Source organism: Heloderma suspectum, chromosome 6 (assembly GCF_057233095.1).
Source record: "Heloderma suspectum isolate Gila_16-S chromosome 6, 16-S_ref, whole genome shotgun sequence".
NCBI classification, from domain to species: domain Eukaryota; kingdom Metazoa; phylum Chordata; class Lepidosauria; order Squamata; family Helodermatidae; genus Heloderma; species Heloderma suspectum.
This window is the reverse complement of record NC_139463.1, coordinates 25,680,475-25,693,406: the sequence shown is the minus strand read 5'-3', so window position 1 is coordinate 25,693,406 and position 12,932 is coordinate 25,680,475. Positions and strand designations below refer to the sequence as shown.

Genomic DNA, 12,932 nt, shown 5'->3' with positions numbered 1-12,932 from the left:
CTAACCGAAGTCACTGGAATGTACGTCACACTCCACCTGCCAGAAGGAGCGTGTTTGGCAGTTTGGAGTCTGGCCTGAGAGAGAAGCCTGAGTTTTGCAGCAGCCTTAAGGACTACAACTCCCATAATCCCTGATCACTGTCCATGCTGATAGGCATTGGAGGATGGATGGGGGAAGAAGGCAGATGCTGTTGCAAGCATAGCATGGATTATCAGGGGCCCTGTGTGCTCCCCACTACTCAATTTCTATACAGATATTACAGAGCACCATTAATCTCTAGTGCTCTCTTCCCACAAGGAAACTGACCCTGTTAAGAGGCTGCTGCAGAAAACTTCCTACCACTCAGGGAAGGAGCACAAATATATATTCTTTCCCTGTGCTTCCAACAGGACTTGACATTCATAAAAGACCACAGAACCATGTATGTGGGAGGGCATTCATCTGAAAGAAAAAGGGATTATGCAGAATAAAATGAAGATTAAATACCTTCAAGAAGTTTGCCACAGAGCTGACATGGTTGGCACAAGCTCCCTTTCTCACATCATTAACGCCTTCACCAAACTACCAAAAGAAAACATCAGGAGTTTAACACAGGGGAACTCGCGTCAAGGGTTATTTATTTTAACAAATGGAGTTGCCAGCTTCCATACGGAAAAGAGAAGACAGAGGGAAAGAAATACCTCTTACAATGTTACTGAAGAGATCAGAATACAACGGCACTTTCCCACCAATTGTTTAAGCTAGGAAAAATGGTATGAAAAGAATGCACAGCACTCTGGAATATGTAGCAAAAGATGATGGTTTGGAAAAACACAATTCTAAATGTAGTTGGCTTTAAAATACTAAATTCTCACAAGCTGAAACACTCTAAAGTGGAGGTAGGCAACCTGGTGCCCTCCATATGTTTTGGACTTCAGCTCCCATAATTCCTGACCATTAGTCATGCTGGCTGAGGCTTATGGGAGTTGTACTACAAAACATGTGGAGGGCACCAAGTTGCCTACTCTAGCTCTAAAGGAGGTCCACCAATCTTAATGTTAATCTAAACAACCCCAGCTATTTTAACCACGTTTTACTTACCAGTAAAATTGAACCAAAAAAGCAGAACATGAATTACCTCAGCTAACGTTTCATATTTATGTAGTTTTTCCAAAGAGGTCTTAGGAGGCCTGCCAACTGCTAAGGCTGAGCTAACCGCCTTCAACTTTTGCTCTACTTTCTGGTAGTTTGTTTTCCTTCAAGACACTTTATAATCACGTGTTTACTCTTCCACTGAGGTTTCCTAAATAGTTAAGCTGGGGATTTAGAGGAGCTTTGCAAGGTTCATGCATGGCAATAAGCGTATCTATATTTTTGTTTTATAAAAATATTTAGGAATGTGATCTGAATGAATACAAATAATAACATACTTGATTTTTTTATATCGTTGCTCAGAACATTCAGTCTCAATGAGTTAAATGAGACTAGCTGCCCAGTATCATTGGCTTCATCACGAGTGAGACATTCAGTACTTCATCCATCCTACCCACGCAGAGATTAGTACCTTCCAATCGCAGTTTGTAACAGAATAGTGAACTATAGTTTGCCATGAACTGATGTCTAGAAAAGATATGGAGAACTGCCAAACACGCTCACTTTTGTACAGCTGGATATCGTTCAGGGTTTACTTAATGGTTTTAGACTGGTTAGCGGCTAACCGAAGTCACTGGAATGTACGTCACACTCCACCTGCCAGAAGGAGCGTGTTTGGCAGTTTGGAGTCTGGCCTGAGAGAGAAGCCTGAGTTTTGCAGCAGCCTTAAGGAGCTGCTAGGGCAGGGCTGGGCAACCCGGACTACAACTCCCATAATCCCTGATCACTGGCCATGCTGTGGGATTGGAAGGTTCTAATCTCCATATCTATGCGGAAGAAGGAGAGAGAACACAAGCCCAAGACACTCTCTCATAATGCCATACCCTGGATTGGCATTACATCTGAACAGCGGATCTATATCTCCCTGTTGAATGTTCAAACACTGGCAGCTTACTCCAAAAGGGTTTTGTTACCAGGGAAGAAGTACTGTATCTTTTTCATAAGAAGAGTCACATCCATTTGACTATGGAAGTTAAAGACATTATATTCTACATACCCAATTGATGAGCACGTATTTGGGCAAGCCGGAGTTGGGAGCTTTCACCTTGCAGAAAGCATACATCACTTTCCCACTGTTGAGTTCTTCCACCATCTCCTCCATGCCACCATCTATATATCATTGTTTGACAGGAAGAATGACACGTAGTGAAAGCAGCCCACCAACCTGGTCAACTTAACCAGTATACAAGGGCAGGACACCTCTAGATTAGCACACTGCATAAAAAGCTAGCTCCCATCTGCCCAACGTGTTTCTAGAGATAGGGGCTGGGACACACACACAGGACTTGTGTTAGCCCAGTGAAATGTTTGGCTCTCTTGTTGTTACAACAGTCGATACCCATGCAGCTCACAAATTTTTTTCAAAATTCCCCTTGATGAAGCTTTCACAGCTCCCCTCAGTTTCAAAAGCAACTTGCGGTGATGCATTGAGGGAACTTCTATTCAAGAAAAACAAGCCTAAACCCCGCCCGCATACACAGAACTAGTTCCATGGTTATGGAACCCGACCATCATTTATATACACCTATCAACACAGTTCATCTTCTACAACATTCAGAGGTAATGTTAGTGGACAGAAACCTGGATTTGGATATGAGTTTCCCATGTCCAAACTGAGCATTCTCTTCTCTGTTCAGCTACAAAGCTCACTGAATAGTACTGGACAAATCAAGAACTGTAAACAATGTCATACTTGGAAAACAGCTAGAGAAACAATTAAGAGCAATTTTGAGTCAGAGTCACTATCCTTCATGAATTTCTACCAGAATAATAAACTACTATAATAGGTGATGCCAAAAGAGCAAGTTCCAATTCCAAGACTAGCCAAAGGAACACTCATAGCTTCTATTGGTAAACTGAATGAGTGAAAGAGGTCAAAACATCCGCCTAGAAATATTACTCCATCATAAAATATTCAGGAAGCACGTTACTTAAGCAGGCACAAGCTCAAATTCTTGCAGTTTCCCCAGAGCTCCTGCAGAAAATGCTTTGGGAACTCAGAGTTAAGAAGTAGGACCTAACAGTTATAGGTACTTGGGGGATTGGGCCAACACTAGGACCCAGAAAATACTTAAAGACACACTTCAAGAGGTATAGCCATTTACCATATTGAAGTGTGGTTGGAAACAGCAACCAGTGAATCATTTCCTCATCGTTCTTCCAGAAATACAAGTTCTCTCATCCCTACCAAAAAGTCTAAGCATTATATAGCAAGAAAATGATCCCTCTACCTAATTATGTCTAGTAAGCATTTCTGGATAAGTTCCATAATTTGTGCATTTATATTTTTGCAGCAGAACCTTGATGCATTTGTTTAAGAACGTCATAGTTCTTCCGACAGAGCAGGCACTATTGCTGCAAAAGAAATGGCACACGCCAACAAACCTTCAGATGTACATGTGAAACAATCCTATTTCACACTTGCAACCTGAACCTAAACATGTATCCTCAGAAGCAAGTTTTGCCATGTTTAATGGGACCTACTGCCAGGAAGCAAGCATGCATACACAGAATTGTACCCTTAGAAAAGCACAAGATGGAGACAGACATTTGAAAGGGTGATGGAAATGGTTTCAACAAACATACTTTGCCCAGAAAACAATGACTTGTAATGCAGTGAACATACGCTCAAACAACTTCCACCACACTTTAAGATGCAACACTTAGCTTATGTTTTGCCTATAATTTGGTTTGCAAGAGCTTCGAATGGAAACGCGGTTTTTGGAAAAGTGGTTCGTCCCATCCCCTCATCATCAAATAAACCAGCTTTTTCTTTGGGAACTCTCTTTAGGCTACTTTGTTTTGACAGTCACATACTTTAGTTCCCTTAAGTAGAAGCCATCTCCCCCACCTGCCAATGCTGCCCCCAAAAGTCAAAACTGAATAAGCCAACACCTCAGGACCTTGCCACAGCTGGATTTTCTTCCTCATTGGTAATCTTCCTCAAGAAAAACCACTACACTACTCAAGCTTTGTCAGCTACTTCCCTTTTTCTACAGCTGAAAAGTTTCTAGATGAATTATGTTCAATATGGGGGTTCTTCTTTTCTACTGCCTTTCTACTGAATTTTCCAGGAACTGGAGTCCTGTGCCTTTCATATCTGTGTAAGAAGAATAACTTCTGTCCTTACTGCATTATGAGAAATAAAGCAGCCCTTATGGAGGAAACTGCACCTGTCAGGATTCTCTTTCCACCTATTAGAAACATAAGAGAGTCTGGTCCCAGATGAAACAGACTTTGCTTAGTGGAAGCATGAAGGGATGGACAAAGGCACAATTCTATGGCTCAATTTGGACATCACACCAAACCATGGTTTGCCCTAACCACAGATTAGAACTCAAACCATGGTTTGAGCTTCAAATCTTACAGGCATAACATGTTACAAAGGCATTTGTCTCCTTTGTCAACTCATTAAACCACAATTTATTGGCTTTCATTCTTTCTATTCAACACTCCTGTTGCTATGCTATGGTTGCAGTTTGCAAACCCAATTCAAACCATGGTTTCTGATTTCAGTTTGCTGGCTTGCCATTCAGACATCATGGCAAACCGGTTAAACTTCCACCACTACATGTGATTTATGCCAGTGTGCATAAATATTCAGGAAAAGGAAACTTCCCAGGGAACTGAAATGTTGGGTCTTCGCATTTTTACAAATTTTTGCCAATGATAAAGCTATGCAGAATGCTTCATACGCTATATTTAGTGCTAAATCAAGCATTCTGCCTATAGTCATTAACTTTTTCTGTACTCTTTCTGTTTTAGACTTGGGGAGGGGAAGATTTCATTTATTTTCAAAATGACCATCCCAACTTCTAACCTCTCTGCTCCATTTTCACATAGTCCTGAAAACATGCTCAAGATACAATGTACTGCTTCCTCTCTTTTGACTGAGTGGAGGTGTATTTCCACTTTGGTTCCCACGCTCCATTTCACAGGGCTAGGTTTAGGCATTTCCCAGAATGCTCCAAGTGTCTGAACAAGCAGCAACAGGCAGAAAACGGAAAAAAAACTACTCCTTTCTTGGTGTCTGCAGAAAAGGGAGATGCTTCTAGTACAATATCAAGCAGATGGCCTAACTGGGTCATGGGACAAGTTGCACTTGGATTATGAAAAACAGCTAGCCAAGCAGACCTCTCCAGATCTTACTGAATAAAACAATACAACCTACTGTAGAAACATCCATTTAGCCAAAAATAAAAGCCCGAGACCACACATATTAAAATACACTTCCCAAAATGTACTCACCTCCAGTCCCAGCCACTCTCAGGTCGTTGCTGTTGCCCTCATAAGTAAACAGAGCCCTGAAAATGATATGCCAAAGGATGAGATTAAAGTAAAATCTATTTTACTTACTGGCAGCTGAGGATAACATTTAATGCATCTGATGAAATGGGTTCTAGTCCTCCAAAGCTTATACTACAGTAAGTGTGTTAGTCTTTAAGGTTCAACAAGACCCACTTTTATTCAACCTCCATAACTGCATTCATTCACACACACTTTATCACCCCATCTCAATCGGTCATTATCCCTGGATGTCTTACGGGCTATCCCAGATGTGTATTCCTAAATCATCCCCATTTCTCATAAAATTTTCACTACATCACCACCTGTCTCATCACGTTTTATCTCTCCCTGACAAATTTCCCCTCTTCAGCTCCGTGGGATACAAAGTTAACAAATAAACAAGTAAAATTCAAGTCCAACATTGTTACTACATCTTCTCACCACCCCAAATTCCCAAAGTGTTTTCAGGAGTGGGCAACGTGTGGCCCTCCTGATGTTTTGGCCTACAACTCCCATCAGCCCTAGCCAGCATAGCCAATGGTGAGGGAAGATGGAGGGCCACAAACTGCCTACCTCTGGTTCTCCAAATCTATTACCTGTTGCCAAACATACATTGCATTTCTTATTATATACTTACTCTTGAACCCCAAAGGATGGATAGTTTATGTGCCTGTGCCTTGGGCAAACCAGCCCCCCTCCCCTCTCTCTCTTTAACAAACCTACCTGGGAGTAGCATGGAACTAGAGGACAGGGACACACAGACACATATAAAGTAATAAGCCTACATGGGTGTACCATGAGACTAGAGGAAGAGATGTACTGGGGGTGTGCGTGTGTGCGTGTACCAATGCAACATCTCTTCCTTTAATTTCATGCTACTCCCACACAGGGTTGTTACTTTTTTCCAGCAGGGCTCATGTGTTTTCAAGAGCCACATAGTAGGCAAATATTCAACAGGTAAAGCGTCACTACCTGCTTAGTTTCTTCCTATTGTGCAGCTGTTATATGCACTCAAGCCTTGTTAAAAAGGTTACGGGAAGGAACAGCAAACCTTTCCTTAGGTCCAAATGTCCTGACCTCCCCACATCCTATGTTACTGAACTCCAAATTCATCATTATACCAAACAACCCACCTCCAAAACGACACGGCTTGTCAGTGTATGCCTCCACCACCATCATCACCACCACCACCACCACAGCAAACGTGGAAGAGATACAGCGTATGGCTGCATTTGTTTGAGTGTATACTGCTTTGATTTATATTGCTTATGATGAATTCTCACACAGCAAGGCACTGCGTGCTTATATACTCATGACAAAGCAGTCTAATCTATACTTGAGCTGCATTTGTGGTGCACTGCAATTTATATCATAACACAGGGCAATGCTCTTCAGAAACCAAACCACGCCTCACCGAAGCTTCCAGCAGGACTAGGAAAGGAGGGAAGCCTAACCTTGTAAGTTTAGCAATCCACCACAATACAGTATTGAACAGCCTCCAAGGGCTTGCTTCTGTTGACACATCCTTCTGCATTGAAGAGTGAACCCCAAGTGCTCCTTTTGTCTGTCCATATCCCATGCGATGCTGTTGCCAGAGCCTTCACCTCCTTCTTAACCTCGTCATGTTTCAGGCCATGCACTGGTCATGGCTCCATCCTCTGCATGATGTACCCCAAGCACAATGCCGGGCCCAGATTTGTGGAGGAAGGATTTGGGCAAGAAGCCCTCAGGGACTCCTGAGCCGTCATTGTCACTGTTGCCACTGCCTATTTGCTTGCCCCCTTCCTCTCTGTCCAATCTGCACCACTACCCAGAAGAAGAAAGCAAGGCAAGGGTGTGTGTGTGTGTGTGTGCTCCTTTGCCTAGTGCTCTCGTCACTGCTTGCACAGGCGAACATAGAGGGCAGGCAAACAGTAAGCGACAGCAGGGACGTACAGGACCAACGGGATCTGGGGGTCAGCAGTGAGCTCCCCACTGGGGTGCGGGCCTAGACAGCTAACAAACCCATATTCTGGCCCTGCCAAAGAGCCTCACGTCTTACACGAACTACTCACCCATCTCTATTTCTCTCTCTCTCATTCTCATACACACACACGTACGTCTGCATAGGCTACGCCCAACTCCTGCATCTCCCCACACCCCCTCCCCGCCATCCAGCCCCACGCCATGCGCTGCCACCGTCTCTTGCAGCCCCATCTTGTCCCAGGCCACGCAGCCGCCTTCCTCTTCCCCATCGCGCGCCCAGGACCCCTCGCATCTTGCGTGAGCCTCCTCCCCACGACCCCTCGGCCAAATGCACACCCGGTTCTCCGCAGGCCAGGCCCCCCAGCCAGCTAGCCAGCCTCCCTCCATCTCCACGAGCCCAGCCTTCCGCCTAGCTAGCCCGCCCCCAGGGCTGCCCGCACCCCCGCAAGCCCGTGCCCTCGGCGGGCCCCCCGCGAGTCACCCACCCCGCGGGCCCGGCACCCACGCCGGACCGACCCACCCCCTGCCGACTGCGGGGCGCCGGTGCCGGGGAAGGGAGGGAGAGCCGGCCGAGGGTCGTGGAGCGCTCCCTCACCAGTCCGTCGGGCTCCCGGAGGCCACGACCCGGCCGTAGGCCTCCTGCAGCGCCGGCCCATTCCGGCTCAGGTTCAGCGCCATGGAGAAGGAGAAGGAGCCGCCGCGCTCCTCCCTTCTCTGCTCAGCTGCGGGCTCAGCCTTCGCCGGCTTCCGGCTCCGCCCGGCCTGGCGCTGAGCGGAGGAGACCTGCAGCGGCGAGGCGGCTGCACCGGAGCCGTGGGAACGGCCCGACGGGCGGGCGAAGCCTCCGCGCCTCCTGGGCACGCTCATACATTACCGCAGCCCTGAACAGCGGCGTGTCTGCTCAGGAGAAAGTCCCGTGGGGCTTACCCCCGAGTAAGCGTGCTTAGGCGCGCACCGTTCATTGGAATTTAAAACTGTGAAACGAAGAAGATAGTTGGAGAGCATATCTATGTGATTTCCCATGTGCTCAGCCGCGGAGAAAACAAACAAAAACACCCCCATGTGCATACTTTCCGCTTCAAATATTATTGGCATGCATGCATGCATGCATTCATTAATCACGCCGCAATCCTAAACTCGCTTGCCTGGGGGGGAAGCCCCATTTAACTCGGTGGGACTTAGCTCTGAGTTGACGCGTATAGGATTGCTCGGCTAATTAGAACAATATTCATAAAGTTGTCAAGCCAAGCAACAACTGCATTCTTGCATTTACTTTTCAGGTCACACACTGAGCATAAAAAGCCCTCTGTGTATGTTGCAAACAAAATAAATACTGAATTTATGACAGAATGGTCCTTTATGCAGTGTTTTTGCAGAATCCGCCTAAAGGAGTAGTAGCTACTTTTTTCTAAAAGTTCATTCTCAAAATACAGGGTTTTTTAACCTGTAATTTGAGATCTTCTCCATGGCTTCAGAGCTCCCATTTTGTCAATCTGTGCAATAATGTTCTCTAAGTTTTGGTAGTTCCTTTTTCTAAACACCCAACAGAATGGTTTCAGTGGGCAACTAACTTGTGGCTCTCCAGATGTTTTCACCTATAGCTCTTATTCCCTCGCCATTGGCTAGGTTGGCTAGGGCTGATGGGAGTTGTAAGGCCAAAACATCTGGAAGGCCACCAGTTGCTCACTCTTGCAATACACTGGAGTATATGCACACACAATAATTTCAGCTTTGGATATCCCCTGTATCCTATATGCAAATGGAAAGCTCATTATCTAAGTATAGATCCTTATATAGCCAAAATGATATCATCCACACACAAGAGGGACGTATCAGCAGGCTGAAATGCTGCACCCTTGAAATTTCTCACTGCTCAGACATGTGGGATGCGCATATAAACTATATTACACATTTGGGCTAGGATACAATACCCTCTTGTTATAACCTTGAAATTATTTAACATTGTGTTAGGAAAAAAACACTGCAGATGAAGACCATGATATAAATGGTTTTTATATTATGTACAATATTGTATTTTTAAGGTTTTTGATTCTTGTAAACCACCCAGAGAGCTTTGGCTATTGGGCAGTATAGAAATGCAATATATGAATGAAATGAAATGTATCTTTGGCCTCATCCCTCTGCCTCAGTTGGTGTTCCTATGTCCCAGGATCATCGGCTTTCATAAGTAGCCCTTGCACACAGCAGACCCCCAATAGGTTATGTAAGAGGGAGTCTCTTTTGATTTGGTAAACTGTTTCGCAATAAGGTTCTCAAACCCACTTAGCTGCAATCCTATGCATGCTTAGAGAGAGAAAAGTCCTACAACACCCAGCAAGCAATTGTTGGCTGGGGAATGCTGGGAGTTATAGGACTTTTTCTCTCTCTAAACATGCACAGGATTGAACCTTAAGGCTCCTGTTGATTTATCTACAGTCACTAGCATCCTAGACCAAGTGGTGCACTTGGAGGCATTGAAATCAAGGTACGAACTTCATACTGAATTTAGTTTGGATCTCCTCTTTCGAAAAAAGTCTGCACTCCTTCAATGTGCTCTTTCATTGGAAACAAAGCATTTATGTTATCATATGCTCAATAGCAGGGGTGCAAAAATTCAGGCTTTCTGGCCCTCTAAGGTTCTCCAGATGTGCCCACCCTCTTTCCCTTGACCACCAATTGTTTGATGGTTTTCCAGGTTGTGACGTTTTTACCCTCATTCGAAGAGGTTGAAATGCCTAAGACTTCGTTACCAGCTTAGGAGCCTTAAGCTAAATTACAGTGGCCGAAAAGTAGGTATACAGTATAGTTTATTTGCATTTTATTACATTGTTTATTGTATTTACATTTGTTTAACACTGTTTAATCTTGTCAGTGCTCGAAATGTATTCCATCAACTGTCACTCACTCTTCCCAGCTGTCATTCTGACTCCACCCACACATCTTCTACTCACACATTCTCTCCCCCTCCCATCAACGTTCTAAACAACTTTATACCTACTTTTGGGCCACCTGGTATGCTGGTGTTCCTGGTGCCGCCCCTTTTGCCTTTGGCTCCGCCCACCACTGCAATGCAGCCCCCAAGAGTTTCTCCAAAATGGAATTTGGCTGTTGGGCTAAAGAGGTTTGATGCCCCTGCCCCACAGCCCCAGACTCCTTCATTGTATCCAAAACTCAATAGCCACAGTAGTATTTATTTAAATTTATATATGCAACGGACAGCTTTGGGGGGAGGGATCTAGCACATGCTACTTACAGCCAAATGAAAAGCAGGCGTCCAGAGTTTTAGCTCTGTAGACTGTTTTATGGAGGGAACTACACTACTGCCCAATCCTGCAGGGGTTTAACGGGTAGTGCGAAGTTTTTGTTTAGAAAGGCATACAGAGATTCGTTATAGCCGTCGTTCACAGTTGATTGCTTCATATGTTTTTTGTGGTTTGAGACATCCAAATCCAGACTCTTTTCACATCACATATTTCCAGAAGCCACGAAGTATTATGATACCTTTCGGTTCCCAGGTCTTCACCAAACTTAGAAGCAAGGCCACTGTCCAAGAATGTTGCAAAGCTAGCCTTTTCTTTGGTATAGGATTTCAATCCAAATGCTCTACTATTTTCATTAAAAGTGCTCCTACAGCCTGAATAACAGGCACCCATCACTGCATCCTTCCCAAAGCAAAAGGCATTTTATGCCGAGATTTAAACTGACCACGTGATTGCTATAGATTTGGGTGAATGAGCTGGGGATGGGTTTATTTATTTGATTTGTACCCTGCCTTTCTACCAAAAATGGCACTCAAGGCAGCTCATAGGCATAATTAAGACTGACTAGAACAATAAAATATATTAAAATACAATAAAAATATAACAATTACAGAATAAAAAAATTAAAACAGCACCCAATGCAACAGACCCACATACAGGCCAAAAGCCTTCTTGAATAAAGCAGTCTTTTCCTGCTGGTGGAAGGACAGCAAAAAGGAAGCGAACCTAGCCTCCCTTGGGAGGGCGTTCCACACCCTGGGAGCAGCCACCGAAACGGCCTCTCTCAGGTTGCCACCAAAAGCTTCTGTAGGTGCCGGTCTTGAAATAAGGGCCTCTCCAGAAGACCTTAAGAACCAGGCAGGCTCATATGGGAGTCGTCATTTGTCTAGGGATTAAGTACCCCTGAAAAGGCCTGAGTATTTATTGCTGCAAGTGTGTCAGGACTGACACTTTCCTTGCCTTACAGCCTAATTCTAAATAGGTTTACTGAGGAGCAAGTCCCAGTGGGATTTGGTTTCTTTTTCTCTCCAGCCTTCCCCACTTCCTCTTGCAATACAATCTGTTTTCCCTTCAAAATGTCGTTGATGTTTGGAATCCACCCCTGCGTTTCTCTTTGGTTAGCTTCAGTCATAACATTCAGTGGGATAACTGGATGTGCTAGTGATGCATGCCACACATCTGCTCTTTGTGCTTCTGGTGCAACACTGAAACGGGAAGTTGCACATTTTATCCCATGGTAATATGCATGACTTGTTCCTCATCAGCTGCTCTCCACTGGACTTCTCTCTTTGGAGATTACACTGACTTTGAAAAAAAGGAAATACATGAATCACTTGCACATCTGCTTTCCCTGTTGTATACCAATCTAATGCTAACAAGTTGCTAGATTCAAAGAATAAGAGTTTTTTATTAGACTATAAAGCTGCAGTCCTAAACACACTTAGGGAGCAATCCTATCAAGATCGACAGTCACCCCTGACCCCAGGGGCGAACGCCTATCCAGTGCGGAGCGGGAGGAGTGGCGAGGAGCGGATCTCCTCCTTGCTCCTCCAACCCTGCTTTCGCAGCTAGACAGCCGATTTTGGCTGTCTAGCCACAGGACCTTGGAGCGTGGGAAGCGGCGGCTGGATGACACAGAGGATGTGTCGTACTGGATTTCCGACTTCCCCGCCCCCCCCCCACCGGGAATGCCCCGTTTTCGCCACTCTGCACTGCATTTACGAGCATGGAGTGCAGGGCCAATCTGCACCGCCTATGAGGTAGCGCGGGAGGGGTGGGGGTGGGTTCTCCGGGAATTGACCTTCGGTTCCCAGGAAGCGACTTATCCTATGGCTGTCTAGCCGCTGACTAGCAGACATAGGATTGTGCCCTTACCTGGGAATAAGCCCACTGAACTCAACAGGACTTACTTCTGTGAAGACATGTATAGGAAGGGCCTTTGAAAAACTTTTTAGCAGCATGTACTTATAGCGCACACCTTAAAAATAAATAAATAAATAAATAAATAAGAATGTTTTGCGGCTTTCCACTTCCCTAAGCAGTGGGAGGTTTCAAGGATGGCCACTGCAATGTCTATTTCATTGTGAGAAGAGGTACTAGAATCTTATGGAGTTTATTTACAATGTACGAGTTGTGTATGGGTGCACCCAGACAGATAGTGTTAATTTTTAAAGCAGCATCAGTCCCCACAACAGCACATGCTTCTGTCCATGTTTTACATCCCAATGGCCAAATTGTTTCTATCTAGTTCCCACCAGGAGGAGGGCAAGTAGTAGGCACCAGCCCTCA

The 12,932-nt window shown here is 45.0% G+C and overlaps 1 protein-coding gene across 2 annotated transcripts in view; it reads right to left on the bottom strand.

Moving 5' to 3' along the window:
* Positions 1 to 8,099, bottom strand: part of DBNL (drebrin like) — a 37,218-nt gene extending 29,119 nt beyond the window's left edge. For both annotated transcript variants that reach the window (XM_084803838.1, XM_084803840.1), the window contains exons 1-4: positions 7,979 to 8,099; positions 5,380 to 5,435; positions 2,129 to 2,241; positions 487 to 561 (exon numbers count right to left, since the gene is read on the bottom strand). In XM_084803838.1, the coding sequence (XP_084659964.1) occupies positions 487 to 561; positions 2,129 to 2,241; positions 5,380 to 5,435; positions 7,979 to 8,061 (327 nt within the window). In that variant the 5' untranslated portion in view covers positions 8,062 to 8,099. The remainder of the gene's footprint in view (positions 1 to 486; positions 562 to 2,128; positions 2,242 to 5,379; positions 5,436 to 7,978) is intronic.
* Positions 8,100 to 12,932: the final 4,833 nt, after the last annotated feature.